The sequence below is a fragment of the Fukomys damarensis genome, unplaced genomic scaffold (genome assembly GCF_012274545.1).
Source record: "Fukomys damarensis isolate Sample0158 unplaced genomic scaffold, DMR_v1.0_HiC HiC_scaffold_16, whole genome shotgun sequence".
NCBI classification, from domain to species: domain Eukaryota; kingdom Metazoa; phylum Chordata; class Mammalia; order Rodentia; family Bathyergidae; genus Fukomys; species Fukomys damarensis.
In genome coordinates, this window is record NW_022900928.1 from 129,384,222 (window position 1) to 129,408,122 (window position 23,901).

Below are 23,901 nucleotides of genomic sequence, written 5' to 3' on the forward strand. Positions count from 1 at the left end.
AAAAAAAAAAAAAAAAAAAAAAAAAAAAAAAAAAAAAAAAAAAAAAAAGGCAAAACACAGAGGAAATACAAGTTTCTGCTGTCAGCCCGGCCCCTGAGAGAGGCGAGGGAGAAGGAGCGGGCACATGACCCCAGGGAAGCCCCTCCAGAGAAGAACCAGTTTCAGGGGGTCAGGAGCGCTGCGGGGTCAGGGCAGCGCTGGTAGGGAGAAGGAGGGGAAGATGCCCTGGAAAGTTCTGGTGCCTGGCGGGGCTTGCACTTGGGCTGACCAGGGAGTGTAGAGGGCGAAGACTCAGAATCATGGTGTCAGTTAGAGCCTTAAGGTTCTTAAGGTTTCCTTCTGGTGAAGGAGGGGGAATTGTTTTGGTGTCAAGATTTCCTACCGGGGCTGCTTTTCCTGCCCTCCCCCGCGAAACTTGCCAAACAGTCGCCGAGTGCCGAGATTTCTTCCGAGGAAATGTGTTCTTCTGTTTCCACATTATCCTGGGGCTCCTGCAAGAACGCTCCAGAGCCTCGCTCTCCTTCTCCATTCACCTAAGGTCGCCAGACTCACTGCCACCTCCCCGCTCCCTCCGCCCTGGTTGGCTGTGTCCACCACTCAACCGTCAGCCCCAGATGCCGCTCCCCTCGACCCCACTCCCTAAGGCCCGGTGCTTTGAGTTTCTCTTCTCCTTCCCTTCCCGGGCCTTTCCGTTCAGTTCCATTCCCTCTCTTCCCTTAGCGCACAGCGCAGAGGCTAAAGCACAGGGTGAGGCCTCACAGCCCCGGCACAATCACGGCTCTGCCGTTCAGTAGTTGTGCGTGACCACCAAGCGTGCGTGTGGTACCGCGGATCGAACCCAGAGTTTTACTGGGGCACATCCCGGCCGGTTTATCTTTTAAATGTTGACACAGGTTCTCGCTGAGTTGTTTAATTGCCTAGTCTGGGCTCATCATCTGCGGACCTGGTGCCTCAGCCTCCCAGAGGGCCGGGCTTCCAGGCCTGCACCACTAGGCCTGGCTTGGTGGTTTCTTAGGGTTTACTTCACCTCAATGTCACAATGTAATATGATGGAGCTTTTTTTTTTCTATTGTGTGTTAATTTTAATGATAAAAAGGCACAGGAATAGAAATCTGATATTGCACTTATATTGTATAACAAGCTAACCAAACTGGACATGGAAGATAAATTATAAAACAAATCACTTTACTTATTGTTTCTATGACTTTTAAAAAATCCACTTTCTGTCTCTCAAATAAGGCTGAGGTATAGTACACTGGCAAAAATAATAAGAGGCAAACGAGAATAGTGCCGAAGTAATAGATACCCCAAACCAAATACCTTGTTAAAAAAAAGAAAATCACAGAGTAATCATTTTCCACATTAGAGCAGCAGGAAAAAGTTACTTCTAAATCGTAGTCATTTTAGTGGTCTTTGTCAACTTTGCCGCATTAACTTTGCAACATCATTCTTCATTTGTAAAATTCATGTTAAAAAAGGAAAGGGGCTGGCCTGGGGGAAGTCAGTTCACTCCAATAAATTACCTCCTGATGGAGTTATGGGATACAAGCTTATAGGGTGTTTGTAAAGATGTGGTGAGATTCAGCGCCTAGACAGCTAACAGAGCCCCTGGAACGCAGGAAGCACTCTGACTAATCACCAGACTGATTAGTGCCGTGGTCCAAAGGCATTGTTTCCTTGGAATATGGCGCCCTCCCTATGGCTCCTTCTTTTGTGTTCTGCGTCCCAGGGATTGAACCCAGGGCCACAGTGTGTGTCAGCAAGCGCGGCCCGTGCGGCCTGCGGAGCTACACCCCGCCCTCCTGCTGGCCTGTTTTCACCGTTATTTTCTCTTACATTTAAATTTTTTGTATTTGTGTCATTCCCTTACGCCTTATATACTTCATCTCATTAGTAGGTAGGGTATCAAGGTTCGTGTTAGGTGCTTAAAACTCAAAACCCCCGAGTTAGGTTTTTTTCTTTCTTTCTTTTTTTCTTTGAGACAGGGTCCTACTATGTTGCCCAGGCTGGCTTTAAATTTACACTTTTCCCACCTCAGCCTCCAGAGTAGCTGGGATTCTGAGTTAGGTCTTGTTACTTACTTCATTCCCTCTCTAGGTGAGAAAACTAAGTTTTGGAAATATTAAAACTTAGCCTAATATTGAAAGGCTAGTAGTAACTAGTGGGATGAAGACGCAGGTGGTACTTTGGATTTCTTTATGCATAAGATTTAAACTTTCCTGGGGTTCCTATGAATTGTCACCGGGCAGCCCTAATGAGCCAGTTCCTTCATGCTTCCCTCGCCAGATCCCGCCCCCAAAGAGCCTGTCGTCACTGCCCCTGCCTTCGAGTCACTCCCTAGACAGGCAGAGCCCCCAGGGAGCGCCACGTTACCTCTGCACTGGGAGGCACGGCATCCTGGAACACCAGGTTTTGTTATGAGAAGGGAGAGGTCCCTTCCAGAGTTAGAAATCGTGCCGTCAGGCACCAAGAATAAAATAGAGATTCCACCAACACAAAGTGTGCTTTATTCTGCCTTAGTTTTCTGTGGGAAAAAGGATCAGGCTCTTAACAAAAAGAGCCAAGCCCCCGGAGGACAGAAGAGCCCTACTTTCCTGTAAGCTAACATTTAAAACAGAGCGAGTCTTAAGTATCTGTCAAAAAGGTAAAATCCTACAGGGTGACCCTGCTATTGTTTATTCTTTCAGGCTGAAATTGTAAATGAGAATGGCACTACACACACTTAGATCTTGTTTAAATTAAAGAAGCACAAAAATAAGCTATTATCCCCCCCCCACCTTTTTTGGGGTACTGGGGCTCGAATTCAGGACCAGGCACTTAAAAGGCAAGCACAGTGCCACTGAGCTGAATCCCCTGCCCCCAAATAAGCTATGATATTGATATCACAATTATGTTTACAAACTGATTTCCATGGAATCACCATGTGTTGGGCCTTATTTTTTCTTCTTCTTTTTTTGAGACAGGGTCTTGCTACCTAGTGCAGGCTGGCCTGAGAAGATCTGCAGATGCAATGCAATCTACTGAAACTGCAGCGGAGGGGCTGGGGATAGAGTTCAGTGGCACTGCATGCCAGGCAAGTGCAAGGTCCTGAGTTCAATTCCTGGTATGGGGGGTGGCACAGGGCTAAAACTGCAGCAGAAATGGATTCTAAAATTCATATGGAAACCACAGGACTCAGAAATGCCTAATAATCTTGAAAAAAAGGGAAAAGTAAATGATTCACCTCCTGAATTCAAAACTTATATAAACTACAGTAATCAACACTAAATGATAAAGGCCTAAGGACAGACAGTGGAGTCTATACATACACTTCATGTTAGCAGTCTACTGGTTTTTAGTATGGGTGCCCAAATACTTCAATGGAGGAAAGAAGTTCCTCAAATGAGGCAATGCGATTTCTATAAAAAATAAATTTGGGCCCATACTCTCATATCCTACATAAAAATCAACTCAAATGGTCCACTGACGTGAACCTAAGGGCTAAAATTATGAAAATCTTAGAAAAAACCATAGGAGTAAACTTTGTGATCTCGGGTTAGGTAAAGCTGTCTGTCTTAGGTATGACCAAACCAAACCAAACCAAAACACAAGCCACAGAAGAAAAAAATTAGAGTCGATCAAGATTTAAAATCCTTATATGAACTTTAAAAGTTTCCCATCAAGAGAGCAGAAAAAAAGGGCCGGGGATTTAGCTCAGTGGTTCTGCTGCCTGCCTCGCAAGCGCTAAGTCCTGAGTTCGATCCCCAGGACCAAAAAAACCATAACAAACCAAAAACCAAAAACCAAAACCAAACCAACAAACAAACAAACAAAACAAAACCAAGAAATAAAGAAAGCACAAAAAAATAGAAAGCAAAAATATTAATATGTGTTACAAACATGAAACAACTCCCTGCAATGAATGTAATCGTGTACTGCAAACATGTATTAATAAAAATAAAATTAAAAAAACAAAGCAAAAAGACAACCCGTAGTATGAGAGGAAAATATTTGCAAATCTTAGATATGATAAGAAGATAAGAATGAGGGGGCTGAGTGTTCAGAGCAATGGGGAGTATTTTGCTTTGTTTTGTATATTTGTACTGGGGATCAAACTCAGGACCTTGGGCTTGCAAGGCAGGCACAGTGCCACTGCGCTAAATCCCTGACCACCCCTCTTTTTTGGTGTATGATGAACATACATGGTTAATTTTTAAATCTAAAAAATTATTAAACTAGGCGTGGTGGCACATGCCTGTAAGCCCAGCACTGGGGAGGCTGAGGCAGGAGGATCACTGTAAGTCTGAGGCCAGACTGAACTGCTTAATGAGACCTTGTCTCAAAAGAAAAAAAAATTACTGTAGCAAAAGAAACATTGCCATTCATTCCCCTCAAAATACGCCCCAATAAAAAAAGGAGCAGGGGGCAGGGATTTAGCTCAGTGGCACTGTGCCTGCCTTGCAAGCCCAAGGTCTTGGGATTTGATCCCTGGTACAAAAAATAAAACCAAACCAAATCCTCCCCATTGCTTCGAACACTCAGCCCCTCATTGTTGCGACTCTCTTCAGCAGTCGTGGAAGTGCTCTTTCGTAAGTGTCTTTAGAAGGTGTGATCAAAAGTATGGCGCATGCTGTGCTGAGTGTTGCCCAAAGGAGAGGCAGCTCGTCATAAGATTACGCCACGTCCTCATCCACCTCATTCACCCGAGCTGGTGCTATGCAGCTTCCGGCTCCTCTGCAAAATTAAAATGACCATGAAAGGTCAATGGTTTGAATCAATTCAGGACACTGAAGCATCTACCAGAGTGCAAATGAAGACACTCATCGTGCCTTGTAACTGAATTCAGAATATATAAAGGATTTTTTTTTTGTTTGGAGACAGGGTCTTGCTATGTAGTTCAGGCTGGCTTTGAACTCATTATGTAGACCAGACTGTCCTCGAACTTAGGCAATTCTCCTGCCTCAGCCTCCAATGCTGGGACTATAGCTGTGCGCCATCACGCACGGCCAGAATATATAAACAACCCTTAGAATTCAATAATGACAGTCAACCCATTTAAAAATGGACAAAGGCTCTGAATGGCCACCACACACACACACACACACACACACACACACACACGCGCGCGTGTGCGCGCGCAGGTAAGCATACAGAAGCCCAGTAAGCCATGAAGACATGCTCAGTGTCAGTTGATCAGTTGGCGGGAACACGCACATGAGAAACAACCTCACACCTACCGGGATAGGTATTATCAGAGACACATCACAAGTGTTGAGAATGTAAAGAAACTGGAACCCTGAGCCTCTGCTTGTGGCAATGTAAATGGTGTAGCCACTTTAGAAAAGTCTGGCAGTTCATCAAAAAGTCAAACAGGCCAGGAGTTGGGGATGCAGCTCAGCGGCGCTTCACCTGCCTGGCAAGCACAAGTCCTGAGTTCGATTTCCGGCATGGCGGGTAGGCAGTCAAACAGGCCAGGTGCAGTGGCACACATTTGTAAACCTGGCACTCTGGGAGGGTGAGGCAGGAGGACCAACCAGTATCACAAACATTAGGTTACCATGTGGCTCAGCAATCTCACTGTTAGGTATCTATCCAAGAAAAAGGTAAACACAAGCTCACACAAAAACCCGTGTTCACACAAATGTACACAGCTGCATTATTCATGACAGCCTGAAATGTGGAAACAACCCAAATGCCCATCAGCTAATGAATGGACAAATAAAGTGTGTTACAGCCACACAATAGACATTCAGCCATAAAAAGAAATTAAATGTGGGCCAGGGCCGCGCGTGGTGGCGCACACCTGTAATCCCAGCACTCGGGAGGCTGAGGCAGGAGGATCGCTGTGAGTTCGAGACCAGCCTGGGCTACACAGTGAGTTCCAGGTCAGTCTCAACTACACAGTGAGACCCTGTCTCAAACCGCCCGCCCCTCAAAAAAATGTGGGCCAGGGATTTAGCTCCGTGATGCTGCCACCTTCCTCTCAAGCATAAAATCCCAAGTTTGATCCTGGGCACGCGCGCGCGCGTGCACACACACACACACACACACACACACAAAAGAAAAAAAACTATTCAATATGAATATACACTACAACTTGAAAAGACAGGAGTCAGTCACCAAATTCCACACGTTCTATGACTGTTTCCTTGAAATGTCCCGAATGGACAAACCAATGGATGGAAAGTGGGTTAGGGTCTCCGAGGACCGGGTGGGAGGGTGGAGAGGGACTGCTAATGGGCCCAAGCTTTCTCCTGGGCCGCCCAACGTGTTCTAAGGGAGACTCTGGTGATGGAGCTATGGAGGGCTGCCGGATTGTGTACTGTAAGTGCAGGAATGGCACATGAATCCACCCCCCGCCCGTACTGGCATCAACTCGGAGCCTTGCATTTGTGAGGCAGGCGGTGGAACCACTGAGCTAAATCCCCAGCCCGGCCCTATTTATTTTAATACAACATTGCTTGTTTGTTTTGGCACTGGGGATTGAACTCAGGACCTTGTGCTTGTGAGACAGGAGTGGGGTCAGTGTCACTGAGTTAAATCCCTGGCCCTTAATACTTTTTCTGAATGAAATTTCTCTCACATGCAGTGCCTAGAACTCACTTAAAATAGTAATTTGGTACACACTGAAGATATACATACAATATATATAGTCACCGATTTTCAGTCACATATTTCATTTTAAAAAAAATAAAAATGATTACTCAAGGTGAACAAATTTCAAGCTGACAAGGACAGACAGGTTTATTTATTTTTTGGAGACAGGGTCTCACTATATAATCCAGGCTGGTCTTGAACTCACTACATAGCCCAGGCTGGCCTTGTACTCATGGAGATCCTCCTGCCTCAGCCTCCCTGAGTACTGAGATTAAAGGCATGCACCACTACACCAGCCTATTGACAGACCATTTTTTACTAATGGTAAAGAACTAAAAGTAATGCTTTAGGGCAATAAATTCACCAGGCACTCAAAAATCAAACATGTCTCTCATCCATTTAATTTACCTAAATTTTAGCATTAGTGACCAGAGAAATATTCTTTCATTTGATTTGTGTTTTATTTTATTTACACAGTGAAGTGTATGCACATTCTCCAAAGTGTAATATCATTTTTGGGTTTTCTTTTCTTTTCTTTCTTTTTTTTTTCTTTCTTTTTTTTTTTTTTGGTACAAGGGATAGAACTCCGGTCCTTGCGCTTGTGAAGCAGGTGGTAGAACCACTGAGCTAAATCCCTGGCCCCATGAGATAATTTTTTTGGAGGTGGGTTTGAGACAGGGTCTCACTGTATAGTTGAGACTGACCTGGAACTCACTATGTAGCCCAGGCTGGTCTTGAACTCACAGCAATCCTCCTGCTTCAGCCTCCCGAGTGCTGGGATTACTGTGTGCACCACCACGCCTGGCCCCATGATATCATTTTGAACATTAATAAATCTGGCCTAAAAATATAATCTCCAAAGTTTGGTAACATTTTAGACTAAAATTTTATAGTTATTTTTCTTCATTTTTCCTCCAGTATGTCCAGAACAGTCACTTACTTTACAGTTGTTAAACAAGCCTCACTGGTAACAATCAACTTATAATTAGTACAAAAAATATGAAGTTAATTTAGCTTTGAATCTGACCATGTAGTTTTGGGTTATAATGAAGCTTTCTTGGGCATTTCCTCTGACAATTACTTAATGTAAACTTACAGGTGTTTGACTCAGGATAAAGCTGTCCTATGATTAATAAGACACAACGCTTGCACTGGTCCCAGAGTCTCCTCCAGGTAGGGAAAAGCACCAGGTAAAAAGACAATTACGATGTAATGTGAGAAGCACTATCTATAATGCAGGTTTGTACAAAGCACCATCCCTGTTGTCTGCCTGTAATCAGGCCTTGCCAGATAAGTATCAGTGTCTATTACAAGCTTCCGAAGCCCAATACCCACTCCCTGACTGGTATCACCTTTCAGTACTGCGCCATCCCCTGCGTCTTGGCCCTTTCTGATGAGCCTGCCTGGAGACAGACAAGGCTGATCGGGCTATGGTGTCCCGTCAAGGCAAACTTGATCAAATACTACGCAAAGCAATCTTCAATCTCATTGAGGCTTTATTCATCTGAAGTCTTGTGCTCACTGAGTGCCTTAGTCTTTCTCTTCAGAAGAAATGTTAACTTTAAAAGTTCTCCAAGAACTTTGGCTTTGTGAAAAAATAGTAAGCCTAGTTCTCCGAAATGAAAGAAAATCTGCTAGCCTTGAACTCACAATGATCCTCCTGCCTCAGCCTCCCAAGTGCCACAAGTGCTGGGGTTACAGGCATACACCACCATGCCTGGCTTTCTCAATATTTTGATGCAGATTCTGGTAAAGAAAAGGCTAAGAGGGACAAAAGCATGCAAGTAGAGCAAGTCATTGTACATCTACTTTTCTCTTTCCTTCCTTTCTGTCTCTCTCTCTTCATTTATAGTACTGGGGATTAAATTTAGGGCTCCATATTCATTCATTCATTGAAGAGAGTCTCAATAAATTGCCTAGACTGGGCTCAAAGTTGCACTCTTCTGGCCTTAGCCTCCCAGAGCACTGGGATCACCAGCATTTGCCACCATGCTGGTGCAATGTACATGTTTAATAAGGTTCCCCAGTTGTGTCTCTCCTCCCCTAAAATGTAATTGAAGTGAGGTAAGAACAACACAGGGTATTGTTTTGTTTTTGCAGTGCTGAGGACTAGACCTGGGACTCCCTGTATCCTAGGCAAGACCTCTTCCACTGAGCTATAACCACAACCCTTTATTATTTCTGAAATAGGATCTTGATAAATACCCAGGCTGCCCTTGAATATGAAATCTTCCTGCCTCGCCTACCAAGTAACTGGGATTACGGGGACTATAGGTGAGGGATTTTTACTGAGCTACACCTCAAGTTATTAAAAAAAAAAAGTACTTTGAGATAGGGTCTTGCTACATTCTCCAGGATGGTTGTAAACTTGTGATTCTCCTGCCTCAGCCTCCTCAGCCACTGCAATTACAGTTATGAGAGCCAGGCGTGGTGGCTCACGCCTATAATCCCAGCACTCAGGAGGCTGAGGCAGGAGGATCGCTGTGAGTTTGAGACCAGCCTGGGCTACACAGTGAATTCCAGAGCAGTCTGAACTACATAGTGAGATCCTGTCTCAAAGAAAAAAAAAAAAAATTTACAGTTATGAGACCATATCTGGCTGTAAAAAAAAAATTTTAAGGTAAAAATATACTCACCTTGGATCAGAAATCACTTAAAAAATATAAAAGCCTATGTTAGTAATAGTTAATTGTAAAAAAATGCTCAGAATATACTGCTACATGAAAAGGTAGGAGAAAAATTTTTCAAAATTAGGGTATGACAGTACGTGCCTGTAATCACAGTACTCGAAGAGGCTGAGATGGAAAGACTGAAAGTTCCAGTCTGGCCTGGGCAATTTAGTGGGAACTTACCTCAAAATAAAAAGCAACAATGGCTGGTGATGTAGCTCAGTGTGAAGGCCCTGGGTTCAACCCCAGGACCACTAAATAAACAGGTAAAAATAAAAAAAAATGTAAAAAGTAGTTTACAAAACATGAATAATATGATCAGATTTATTAAAAAGTATATATACATATATAATAATTATTTTCCAAAAAAATTCAAGCCTCATAGAAAGTTCGGAGAAAAAAAAGAAAATCTGTAGAAACGGGGCAAGATATAATAACCATAGTGCTATAAACCAGAGATTGCCATTTAATATCCTGGTGTGTACACATCTTCCAGTTTTATTCTATGTAACTGTGCCTCACCCCAGTAAATGTAAAATGTGTGCTTTTATAGTCATTAACACTCATCAAATTTTACATACGTGATGTTCTAAAGAGCCAGCTAATTATAGGGTTCAGGACAACTGTGGCTCTCAGTGCTGGCGGATGCACAATACCACGCCCTCAGGGAACTTTTCTTTCAACACCACAGCCAGACTAGACCCCCACCCCTGAAGCACACTCTTGAGGTAGAACCCGGCTTTCACTGTGCACAGGAAAGTACAGCTGCAAGTAAACCACATGGGGATTTCCTTAAACACAGGTTCTAGTTCAGTGGGTCTGGGGCAGAATCTGTTTCTGCCTTCCTGACCATTCCAGGGAAGCCCGGCACTGCTGCCCAGGCCCACACTTTGAGTAGCTCCAGGGCTCTGGGAAAGGCAGAGCTACTGAAGTCCATACTCCCTACCACTAGGGAGGCAGGGACAAACAGTTACCAAAATGTAAAATATATTTCAAGAAAATAAGATCTAGGTCCTGGCAAGCACAAGATCCTGCGTTCAATTCCCGGTACTAGGTAAAAAGAAAAAAGAAAAGATTTTAAGGACCAGAAAGATTCGGAGTAACATCTTCAGAGGGAAAAACATCATTGGGGTTCATGCATTTGTGTGCGCAAAGGAGGGTAAGCAGTCATGAGAGAAGGGAAATGGGCAGTGAGAGAAACAAGCTAGTACGTAAAAACCAGTGAAGAACACAACAAAACACAGCCCTTGGCGCTAGTGCTGGAAAGGTCTGGAGATGCACTATGGTGGGACCTGTACCTTCTGTTTCTCTGCAAAGCAGTTGCTAATAAACCTCAGTGCAGATTAACAACCACCCTCCATCACCCGCCCTCCCGGGACCTGAGAAGAGACCCAGGGGTAGAAGTCTCCACTGGCAGTGCTTAGGGAACCAACAACAAACAGTGAAACGTTTGCCAAAGTGCTTCTCTCTGTGTACGGAGAGCGCCACGAAGCTCAAACACGGGGTCCCTCTGCAGCACCTGGCAACACCCTTCTGTGGATTTCTAAACTTCAGACACACTCATTACACTTCTAACCAAAAAGGGGGGACTTGTCTTTCCCCAGGGGCTTCCCACAGACCCTGGAAATGTGCAAGGAACTTTAGAATAATAATGTACTGGTGGGCTGAACCTAGGGCTTTTGCACTGAGCTACCTCCTCAGCCCTTTCGTTTTTTATTTTGAGACAGGGTCTTACTGAATCGCTAAACTGCCCAGCTGGGCTTGGACTTGTGGACCTCCTGCCTCAGCCTCTGGAGCACTGGGAGTACAGGAGTGCGCACCACCATACCCATCAAGGGTTCCTGCCTCTTGACCTTTTATATACCTGGATGGGTAAAAGACATTTACAAAGAGGCCATGCTGCCTAAAAGACCATTTCCTAATGCAGGTAAGTTTTCCAGGCATCATGGAGCCACAGCACGCCATGTAAAAGTGATCAGCCCACACCGATGTCTAGGGAACAGCTAAAAGGCGTTGGTCTCACCCACATTTAAATGAGTGTTGCCGAACCATCTGGTGTTTGAATGTATCAGTACGAAAAGAGAAATCAGTCTAAGACTGATGTTCCGGTGTCTTTTTCCCAGAACCTCTTGCCAAAGATTAAGGCCAACCTTCCTAGTTTATTAGTCAACAATGCTACACAGGTCAGTTTTGTGTTTTAGGTCCCAGGACTGAACTCAGGGGCACTTTACCACTGAGCTATACCTCCAGCTCTTGTTTTTGTTTTGTTTCTTTTTTTAAATTTTGAGACATGGTCATGGTAAATTGCCCAGGTTGGGCTTAATCTTGTGATCCTCCTGCCTCAGCCTCCTGAATAGCTACAATAATTAGGCATGTACCATTGCACCTGGTTAGTCAGTAATTCTTAATCTGTAATTGTCAATACAGGCAGTCTCTTTCATTTTTAGACCTCTTATTATATAGGTCAGGGGCTGGATTTAAAGTCACTACATAGCTCAGGCTGGCCTCAAATCACGATCCTCTTGCTTCAGGTCCCTAGTGCTGGGATCCCAGGTGTGCACCACTATGCCTGGCCAGATCCTTTGTTATTTGAGACAGGGTCTTGCCCTGTGATATAGCTTAGCTTTGAACTATGTAACCCAGGCTGGCCAGCAGGTTAACAAGTGTCTACGAGCCTGGGAGGAAGAAGTCAAGATGGCAAATCAAGGGTATCGGAGAAGAAGGACTCGGAGTCCAGGCTCTGCCGTCCACTCCCTTCTCTAGGGTGCCACCTGTCCCGATGGCACCTCCCACCCTGACCACTTGTTTCTCCATGTCCTTGTTCTTACCAGAGTGTGCTGTGTAGATGTGTTTGCAAGTCACACTGTACCGACACTGATACAGTATTTGCTTCTCTTCTCGGGGATCAGCAAAAATGGGCACTCAATTAAGTGCTCAACCACACAGGGCATCAGATGCAGGTCAGAAGGGCGATCAGGCCGGGCGTGGTGGCGCACACCTATAATCCCAGCACTCGGGAGGCTGAGGCAGGAGGATCGCTGTGAGTTTGAGACCAGCCTGGGCTACATAGTGAGTCCCAGGTCAGTCTCAACTACATAGAGAGACCCTGACTCAAAAAAAAAAAAGAAAAGAAAAAAAGAAAGGGCGATCAGAATCTCTTCCAGGCTAAGCAACCAGAAAACGAGGCTTACTGAAGAGTGGCTGGGAGGCAAACCAGGGTAACTGCTCATTCAGGGTTCTGCAGGCTGTGGGAAGAGCAACTCCCAAGCAAACAAACCCAAACCGCCACTCTCCCTGAGAACAGCCAAGCCAGGCAGCTGAATTGCAGGTAGAAACGTTAGCTGTTCAAAGCCTGTTCTGCATTAAGTTTGAAATCATGGCTCGGCAGAGCACTTGTAAATTATATATGGGCAGGGCTCTGAGTAATTTCAAGGTAAGTGGGGTTTCAGCCCAAATGGCCGACTAAGCACATAATGACACATGCTGATGCCTACTGTGCAGACCAGAGCAATGCGAGGCAAAGATTCCACCCAAGGTCACGGGTGTAAAGGAAGCCATTCCCGTGGAGGGAGCTGTTGTGGCCACTGGCAGGAACAAAGGGAGCCTGCGGCTTTTCTTTTCCTCCTCTGGCTGTCTTTTTACTCCTCCCTTTATGATCTCTCTCTCAACTTCCCTCCTTGTTCACTACTGAACTTATGTCCTTCTCTCACTCCCACGTAATTAATTCATGTTTGTTTTACTTTCGTATCAGTCCACGTTTGCAGTACATGGAGACTGCATTACTTGTGCAGAGCTGGTACATGTACAGAACACATCTCTATTCTGTTTTCATCCCCTGCCCTCCCTCCATCTCTTTCGTTTGTTTGTTTTTTGAGACAGGGTCTTGCTACGTAGTTCAGACTGGCCTTGAACTCACTGTGTAGCCCAGGCTGGCCTCGAACTCACAGCGATCCTCCTGCCTCAGCCTCCCGAGTGCTGGGATTACAGCATCACACCAGCAGGTCCTTCTATCTCTTAACCCCTTCCCATATGAGGAGGACCTACCTCCCTTCTTCCTATTATCTTTTTTCCCCTTCATTATTCCCCCCTTCATTAATCTTAAATGCCCTCCTTCTAAGCTTCTTCTGCCTTATGATCGGTTATACAGAGCAGGATGTCTTTTGGTACATTCTCTTGCCTGTGAGATAATATTCCAGCCCTGGCAAAGTGACTGTGCTCAGGCAGGGGACACTCGAAATCTAGACTGACTGAGAAACAGTGAAGGCAAGGACATTAGTAACGAGAGACAGGTCATCGTGTGAAACACAACACAGTCTTCTCGCTAGTGGGTCGGACAATGAGACAAATCTTTCTTTTGCTAGTAGGTCCATTATTCTACCGACATGTACAGCTATGTGCCTCAACTGTCAGAAACAAACTAGAAAAGGGACATCAAAGGGATTCTTAAGACCCCCCTTTGCATTTTTATTTGCTCCCCAATCTCCTGATTGAAGAAGAGATAACACTAGGGAGTTTTCCATGGGCCTGTTCCCTAAAAGGCCACAGTTTCTTTCATGTTATCGGCAGAGAGTGGGATAATTGCTTTAAATCCTATCAAAATCTATACTTAGAATCCGTGAACTTCACCTCATTTTAAAAAAATGCTACACGCCAGGCGTGGTGGTGCAATCCTGTAATCCCAGCACGCAGGAAGCTGAGGAAGGAGGATTGGTTTGAGTTTGAGGCCAGCCTGGGCTACACAGTGAGTCCAAGGCGAGCCTGAATTATAGAGTGAAACCGCTATAGTACTCGAGAAATCATCTTCAAATAAGCCTTTAAAACGATAAAAGCAAAGTCAAAGAGGACTTTAGTTTTCAAAAGGGACTTAAGAAGCTGGGTGTGGTGGCACACGCCTGTAACCCCAGCACTTGGGAGGCTGAGGCAGGAGGATCACTGTGAGTTCGAGACCAGCCTGGGCTACATAGTAAGTTCCAGGTCAGTCTCAACTACATAGTGAGACCCTGTCTCAAAAAACCAAAAAAAAAAAAAAAAAGGACTTAAGTACTACAGTATCTAGGGCAGTGATGGCGAACCTTCCAGAGCCTTCAACGATACCAGCTGCAGCATATGTGCCATGGGTCACCACCACCGATTGAGGGGGTTTCTTCTGTTGTCATTCCAAGGCCAGTTACTTCCCATAATTGGGGGGGAAAAGCTAGAGTGAAAAACAATCATCAAGTTTCTGGCTTTTCCATCATCGTGAAATTCGAAACCTACAAATTTGCTAAATAGAAAACAATTCTGAACTTTACAGGAAATATAAAAAATGACCCCAACAACACCATAGCAAGCATAATTCATTTGAAGAGCTGTTTATTTTATATTTCGGTACCGGGGACTAGACTCAGGCCCTTGCACTTTCGAGACAGGCGGCGGCACCACCAAGCTAAATCCCTGGCCCTGAAGAACTGTTTCTTAAACTGAATTGGCGTATATTATTTCACTCAAATTTTGTAACGTCTCTATAAGTCAGATGGGCCCAGCTTTATCCCTGTTTCATGGATAAGTGACCTGCACAAAATTGGGCAGTTTTAAGGAGATTTTCAATATTTATTTAGTGAAACTGTTTCATTCATTAAGCTACTCCACTCAGGTTTCTTGAAGAGTAATCTCTTTTTGCTGATTTTATTTCCTCATCTATTATCCATTTTCTATTCTTTACAGATTAATTTGTTTCCTCAAATACCTGAGTTTTTGAAAGGTCACTAAGATGAGGAGCTGTCAGCAGGTTCGGAAACGTTCACGGAGTGGACGAGATGCCTAGCGTCCCAGGGCATGCTCTGGCTGTCACCCTCCCTCACTCGGGCTCCAGCTCACGCCCCAGCACTCTTCTCTCAGCTTTTGGGCCATCACTTTCCCTCCTCTTGTTATTCTCCAGAATCTTAAAGAGTAAGCTATTCATTTCAAATTAAAAGTATCCAACACCTATTCATATGACACTTCTGAACCTGGTCAAGGTGAGTGAGTCCAGCCTGGGCTGCACAGAGAGTTCAAGGCCAGCCTGAACTACATAGAGTGACCCTGTCTCGAACACGTCACAAATGTCTGTTTAAGAGACAGAAAGTGGCAGCACTAGGACCAGACCCATCTCTTCCGGGCCTCTCCATTTGTTCTTTGCATAAAAGATGGCTCAGAAGCAGGTAGGGTTTACAGTTACATTTTTTACTTCTTTTCTTCTTCATCTCCTTTTTTTTTTTTTTTTTTTTTTGAGACAGGGTCTCATTGTATTTCAGGCTAGACTGGAACTCACCATGTAGCCTGGGCTGTCCTTCAAATCCTGGTGATCTTCCTGCCTCAGCCTGCCCAAGTTCTGGGATTATAGGACTGTGCCACCATAGCTGGCTACAATTCTCATTTCTTACACCAAAAAAAAAGTGCTCAGATTTTCAGATTTAGTTCCTTTTCCTTAATCTTTTGTCCGGCAGTGATCTGGCCAAGAACTACAACCTTCCAAACACAGCTGGGTGTGGTGGCACACGCCTGTAATCCCAGCACTCGGGAGGCTGAGGCAGGAGGATCACTGTGAGTTCGAGACCAGCCCCAGGCTGGGTTACAGAGTGAGTTCCAGGTCAGTTTCAACTACATAGTGAGACCCTGTCTCAAAAAACCAAAACCAACCAAACAAACAAAAAAAAAACCCATAAAAAAACAAAAACAAACAAACAAAACAAACACAACTGTGGTCCAGGGAGTGGCGCCTCACATGCTATAGTTATGGCTGTACTACTCACATTTTCTATCAGTGAATTACAGAAAAGGAAACAGATATTGTTAGCTTCTTATCTCAGTTCATAAATATTTAAAAGAACCTTTCAAACCAACCCTAAATGCATATACTACTCTGTAACAGGAACCCTGGAGTTGATTCCAAAACTCACCACAATATACTTTCACCTGATACTTTTCACAGAAGTTTAAAGGAAATGATTCAGTGTGAAATTGAAGTAACTCAGCTGTTCCCAGGGCAGCCCTGTCTATTCTAAACACCAAATGGAACGCTTGCTTCTCTGTGCCGAGGTCCAAAGGGCTCACGGAGACACCCTCTGTCCTTTTCCTGTGAATGAGATGATCTGAACTGCTCACCTGAAGACCGCTTCCTGTGGGGTAAATTTTGTAGCTAACTTCACTAGATAAAACTATATGGTTACAATCTTGTGCTTCTCAGACTGTGGTGACCTCCTATGTTTGATCGTGATCATAGGGGCCAATCAGGTTCCTATCAATGGCCATCTTGACTACAAAGGGCTGTGTTTAAGATGGAAGAATATAGGACCGGGGGATTTAGCTCAGTGGTGCTGCTGCCTGCCTCTCAAGCACAAAGATCCAAGTTTGATCCCCAGTGCACACACACTCAAAAAAAGGGAGAATGTAAAAACAAGAATACATTCATCTGCTGCTTACATATTTTCTGGAAAGTTTCTCTCTTTTTTTCAGATAACTCTGTTAAAACATTCTTTCTATGGCTGGGGACAGTGTTCCCTGGTGGAGTGATTGCCTGGCCATGGGTTCAATTTGTAGCACGGTGTGTGTGTGTGTGTGTGTATGTGGATTCCTCGTTATCCCAGGTGTTAAACCCTGCCACATGTATCTGAGAGTTGAAGAAAAACTAAAAAGAATATGGGGACAGAACCGCAGTGGAAGAGAGTAACTTTCATGTGAAAAATAAATATAACTATGGTTTACTTTATTAAACACAGGAACAAATTTAAACTCAGAACCAATAATAGAGCAACAAAAATAAATCCCCCAGGAAAGCATCATAATATACTATGGAAAATATGGACTTTTTTTTGTTCTTTTTTGTTTTTTGAGACAGGGTCTTGCTGTGTAGTTCAAGGTTGGCCTTGAACTCATTATGTAGCCCAGACAGGCCTCGAACTCATGGCTATCCTCCTGCCTCAGCCTCCCAAGTGTTGGGATTACAGGTGAACACTACCATCCCCCCAGAACAGTTTTTAAATGTTAGAAGAGAACACCTATGTTACTTGTCCAACTCTTAATTTTTAGGTTAAAGCTCCTCGGGTTCCTAATTACTGGGTGTAGGGCACAGTTCAAGTGTGCCTCCTCTGGGCCCCCACTGTGCCCTGCCCACAGCACTGTGGACTAAAACTGCTGTGTGTGCTACTACAGGGAGACTACTGCCTTCTTTGCCATAAACAAAGTATGTCTTTAGTCCAGTCTACTGAGATCTTTATGGATAATGGACTGTAAGAAAATGTACCTGCTTTTACTCCCAGCATCAAAACTATCAGCAGGCCAAAGCAAAAAGAATGCTGCTTAGTCAAAGGGAGTGGAGGGGAATTGGAAAAAAAGAAGAAGCAAGGTATATCATGTACAGGTACAAATTCCTAGGATGAATGTGATTATTATGTATATCTATAATGTACCCACCCACCCCCAAAAAGAGTGCTGCTCTTGATATCTTGACAATTTGAGTTTTAAGCACTCAAGTGACAGTGAACAGTCAGGCTGTGGGACAAGAGGACTTGTACCATTCCTTCCCATGTGAGTGAAGCTCAGGTGCACATGTTCAGGAAACAAGTCCTGTGGACACAGAATGCTGACAGTGAGGCCCAGGGGACAAAAGTGAAGTCAAATCTAACGCCCAGAGCTGTAAGCCCCAGAGTCACCATGAGCCTTTATCAAATATGGGGATTGGGCCAGGGATGCAGTGGCAAGCACAAGGTCCTGAGTTCAATCCCTAGTATGAAAAAGAAAAAAGAAAAAAAAAAAAAAAGGAGCGGGGATGGTATAGGTGGAATTTTCCTTGACAGTTGTAGTGCATTCTGTCTCATTTTTTCAGAAGTTACTAACACATTTCACTACAAAGTATACACAAAATCCTGGAAAGAAACTTAGGAGGGCTAAAGAAGACCATAAATGTCTAATTATACTTTAAATTCCTCCCCAACACGCAAAAGCAGATCCCTGGTACTCCCCAAAAAAGAATCCTAAGTACTGTAACAGAATCAATAGGACATTATATTCATTTGATAGATTCAGGAAAACAACAACAACTTCTCAGAGTCCATTCCTGAGGAAAACAAGCTACCCATCACCTTCCACACAGAATCCATCTGAGAGCATCTGTGGTTCAGCAGTGCTCGAGGATGTCTGGGTAAGATGCTTAAGAGACTCCCCATGGACTTGGGAGCACAGACAAAAACCATGTTTTAGGAAATCATAAGCCTCCAATTCATTTCTAATGCCTGACCAGGGCAACTGTAGTAGGCAATACTGATACTTAAGTGAATTCAACAGTGTACTATTCTTTTTTTTAAAGAAACACTGTCAGTTTTATTTTACCTTAACATACATTTATACAGGCAATCATAAAAAGGCCAACACAATAATTCAGTGAGTTTTACCTAGTTTCAAGAATAATGCATGCAGTTACAAATTGAAAGGTAGAAACACTGTCTTAGAGACCTAAAAAATACAAACATTATATAAACAAATGTTCAAATTAACTACAGGAGGGCAGGGATTTAGGTCAGTGGTTCCATTGCCTGCCTCCCAAGTGCAAGGTCCAGAGTTCAATCCCTGGTACCAAAAAAACAAAAATAAAACAAACAAACAAAATACAAATTAACTACAGGAATTTCACACAGATAAATAAGGTTAAATTGCATCATTTTGGGGTGAAGGGAGGGTGGGGACAAGGGGAAAAAATGAGAACCAAGACCTGGCATGTAAAGGTACAAGATCCCAGTAATGAATGTAACTGTACTGTATACCTAAAATGTACCAATAAATTCAATTTAAAATTAAAAAAAAAATTACATCATTTTGTCAAAGTAAAGGAAAATCATGTTTGTCTGTTTGTTTGTTTCTATCAGTACACTAAAGCCAAAAGAGTAGTTCCAAAGATCTTCTCTACGCAACTGTCAGAGTTCAGATTATTTTAGGTAAAAAGATTAAAACTGGTAAAACGGTAACAGTGTACTATTTTTTGTTTGTTTGTTTGTTTGTTTGTTTTTGGTACTGGGAATTGAACTCAGGTCCTTGCGCTTGGCAAGGCACGCGGTGGCACCGCTGAGCTAAATCCCCAGCCCAACAGTGTACTGTTCTTAAGAAGGAAACCTAAGTGAATAATAGATGTAAAGCCAACTTTTTTTGTGGTGGTACCAGGGAAATGAACCCAGAGCCTCATGTGTACCAAGCAAGTTCTTTTCTACGGAGTTACATCTCTACCCTATAAAGCCAACTATTTTTGACTTGAACTTAAGTCAAAGACCAAGGAGCTATGAGAAATGGGATAATGGGGTTCCAAGACCAAACTGTGGGAGAGAAAAAGCAAGACAAGCAAAAGGTGCTTTCAGGAACCTTCTGAGCCAAATGGGCTCTTTTTTGCTAATCTGCTATAAATTGGAAAAGAGCTTTTCCTAGATATACATCAATGTATATTAACACAATAATTTCTGCAGAAGCAAACAGAAGTGCTACAGTTTCTCAGTAAGAAAATATAATAACACCGTAAAGATCTTGGTTCTATCTCAGAGAAATAAATGGCCCTACAGTCACATCTACACTGTGGTTATCATCATCATCATCATTATTATTGTTGTTATTTTTTCGATACCAGGGATCAAACTCGGGACCTTGCGCTTGTAAGGCACCACTGAGCTAAATCCCTGGCCTTTGTATACTTCAGTGTTATGCTCTATGCACAACAGTCAGGTAAAGGGCCCAGGATTTAGCTCAGAGGTTCCACTGCCTGCCTCGAAAGTGCAAGGTCCTGAGTTCAATCCCTGGTACCACCTCCCCTCCTCAGTCAACAACAACAACAAAACAAAGGGCAGGCAAGAGACTTTGTTAAATGGATGGAATACAGAATGTGGGATCCACAAACAACCTATATCAGCTGCTTCAAATTATCAAATCCACAACTTTGGCAGGACAATCGTATTTGTTTCCCAAGTAATATTGTAATCATGGCTTTATAATTTAACAAAGAGGGTCACATGCCTATAGTCTCAGCACTGTGGGAGGCTGAGGCAGGCAGATTGCTGCAAGTTTGAAGCCAGCCTGGGCTACATAGCAAATTCAAGGCCAGTCTGAATTACACAGTGAGACCCTGTCTCAAAAAACCAAAAAACATACTAAAAAACCAAACCAAGCCACCCCCCCACCCCAAAGAAGAAATGCAAGATTTAGTATATATGAGCTGAAAAGTGGGGTAGGATGAGTAGAGGTGATATGAGGAAGAAATGTGCCACTTAAAAATTTTTTTGAAGTAACTTATGACAAATACAAACATTTATATTGAATTCTCTCAGGCTACCCCAGATTTATGCAATTTGTTATTTATACTTACTAAGTATCTACTATGGGTATATGAGAAAGATTCTGTGAATAAAATCGACATCAATATTTAGAGAAACTTACAGTATGACTTTAAATATACATACTGTGTGATATTCCAATCCTATTATAAACTATACTAACCACACAATAAAATTCTAATAACTAAACCAAATGTGTCCAAGGCATGAGAAAACACCAATAACCAATGAAACAAATTCCAAAACTAAACCCATGTCTTAAGGAAATCTGGTACGCAACAAAGACGGTATTTCAAAACAGCTGGGAAAGAATGAACCAACTACCTAGTAATCAACACCGGGACAATGGCTAGTCAAACAGCAGAAATAGATTTCTGGGAGAATTAAAGAGTGAAACATGGAAAAGAGAAGAAAACACCAGGTATGGTGGTGCACGCCTGTAATCCCTGCACTTGGGAGACTGAGGCAGGAGGATCACTGTGAGTTTGGGACCAGCCTGGGCTACATAGTGAGTAGTGAGACTGTCTCAAAAAAAAGAACACCCAGTGCTCACTTCGGCAGCACCTATACATAAAGAGCACCCAGTGAGCAACAAGAAAAATAAACAATTTACTAGTGACACAGGCAAAAATAAAATAAGCAATTCATAAAAACAGACAAGTATGAAAATGAAATGGATAAATAAGAGACTTATAACTTCTCTAATAACAACAGCCAACACGTCATGCTGATGATGCAGGAGGTGCTTCAGATGTCTAGTCACTCACTCTCAGGTACCGTTGTCACCCCATTTCACACACGAAGCAATTGAGAAAATTAAGGCACAGCTCAGGCACATATAATAGGAATGGAGGGAGAGAATTCCAACATGGGGAGTGGCTCCTGAGCCCACCAATAAATCTCTCTCTCTCTTTCTTTCTTTTCTGAAACAGAATCTCTATGTAGTTCAAGCTGGGTTTAACCCACTATGTAGCTCAGGCTGGAATGCATGAAGATCCTCCCGCCTCAGGCTCCTGAGTCCTGGGATTATATGCATGGCACCACCAGGCCTGGTAGGTAGAGCTCTTAACAACTATTCTGTATCACCTCTCTGGGAGTGAGGGATGTGAGAAACAAATGAAAGACAGAGACCATTTGTTGTCCAAGTTTGCAAAATTTGGAAACTGAATCTTGTCAACGCTGTTGGTGGGAGAATGCATCAGTGCTTTCTGTAGCAATAAATGATATAAACTATTTTTTCACCAAATAATTTACCCCGTAACAGGTAGACAATAATCAGGTAGTTTCTCACCAACACTTTTTTTTTTCCATGAATGTAATCTCAAATCCTACAGTTTCTGCTTGCCTCTTCTCTTTTAGTACTGAGGATTGAACGTAGTACAGCTTTTGCATTGAGCTACAACCTCACCCCTGTTTTAGTGCTCACCAAATTGCTTAGTTGCTCAGAATGGCTTGAACTTATGATCCTCCTGCCTCAGCCTCCCACAGTGCTGGGATTACAGGCATGTACTACCATACCTGGCTCTCACCTCCTTCCTTATTTATTTGTAGTGCTCAGGATGAAAGCCTGGTATGTGTAAGACAAGTGCTCTATCCCTGAGCTCCATCTCATGCCCTTTACCCCAATGCTTTTTTTGTTTTGTTTTGTTTTTTTTGAGACAGGGTCTCACTATGTACTTGAGACTGACCTGGAACTCACTATGTAGCCCAGGCTGGTCTCGAACTCACAGCGATCCTCCTGCCTCAGCCTCCCGAGTGCTGGGATTACAGGCATGCACCACCATGCTCAGCCCCACATGGCAGTTTCTCTTGTGCTCTGGGATTTAGTCAGCTCAGGACAGGCTTTCCAGAAAGTCTGCTTCCTGGTGCACTAACATCATCACTGAATTGGTTAATTTACTTTTCCATCCAGTGGGTGGCACTGGTCTGTTTTCTATATTAGTTACTTAGCCTCTTTCTCAACAGGTTGAAGAACCAAGACTGAAGGTGAGAAGCACAAACTTTCCTTTTCTGTGCTCAAAAGCCATTTATTCAAAATGTGTCTTGTTGCTGGGCGTGACGGCACATGCCTGTAATCCTAGCACTTGGGAGGCTGAGGCAGGAGGGCTGCCTTGATTTCAAGGCCAGCCTGGACTACACAGCCAGACACTGTCTCAAAAAACAAAACAAAAATTTTATACCTAAAACTTCCTGGACCTTTTTGCATTGTGTTCTAAAGCTTACTATGGTTTCTGACTACGATGAAGCAATTAAAATTCATAAGGGTGAAATGGGCATTGGGAAAACACAATGAGTAGCTCAGAGAACAGGGCTTTGGTAAACCTCCAGGGGGGGATCCCTAAAGGGACGACTACATCTCCCCGAGAGAAGAATTTAACAGTGTTTCGTACTGTAATGATGGGGTGTAAGAAGAGATTAAGGTCAACTGGAGAACTTAAAATGGGAATACACAAGATTATATTTGTTGTTTAAATTATTATTTTTTATGGCACTGGGGATCGAACCCAGCCAGGGTCTTTACACTGAGCTACAACCTAGGCCCTTTTTATTTATTTTCTGAGAAAGGAGCTTCCCAAGCTAGGCTTGAACTTGCCATCCTCCCGCCTCAGCCTTCCAGAGTTCTGGGACTACAGGTGTGCGCCACCAAGCCTGGCTCACTTACATCTTACCTGAGCAACTAATACACACATTTAAAACACAAGCTTCCTTGGGGTTGCAAAAGCGGCACCCCACCAGGCCTGAGGCAATGATTTCCTTATCCTATTATACCAGGTCCTCAATGCAAATAATTGCTGGACAGCTCCACCCTAGCAAGGCCTGAACCAAACAGCAACGTCTGCCCCACACCCCAATCGCCGGACACCCCGGAGCACCAGCACCCACGCCCGAGGGAGGTGCAAACCCAGAGGACCATGAGGCATCCCACACGCACCCACTGTCCTCATCTCCCCGCAAAGCACCCTAAGGGGCGGTGGGGAGAAGCTGCGACCGTCCAATGCCTGCCGGAGGCCAAGAGAGTTAAATGAGGTCTTCCTCACCTCCCTCTACTACTTCGGCCTCAGAAGCCACAAGTGAGGACAAGAAGTTGTGGACACGGATGGGGGTGCAGTGGGGTGAGGGATCCTAGGGAGTTTAGCGCGGTGAGTGCACGTGTCCCACACAAGGTCACCTGCGCCCAGCACTTTCTCTGGCACCTCGGTGGGTTTCCCGCCAAAGACCGGCGAAGCTTCGAGGTCGGCCAGAGGCACCCCTTGGCCCTGCCCTGTCTGAGCCCCCGCCCCCTGGTCCCCGCCGGAGCCTCGAACCCAGCCGGCTTCGGGGCCCCGCGCTCC

The 23,901-nt window shown here is 44.0% G+C and overlaps 1 protein-coding gene across 1 annotated transcript in view; it reads right to left on the bottom strand.

Moving 5' to 3' along the window:
- Positions 1 to 10,182, bottom strand: part of Pde6d (phosphodiesterase 6D) — a 17,522-nt gene extending 7,340 nt beyond the window's left edge. Inside the window, exon 1 of the mRNA XM_010631754.3 lies at positions 10,096 to 10,182. Within this exon, the coding sequence (XP_010630056.2) occupies positions 10,096 to 10,182 (87 nt within the window). The remainder of the gene's footprint in view (positions 1 to 10,095) is intronic.
- Between the last annotated feature and the right edge of the window lie 13,719 nt (positions 10,183 to 23,901).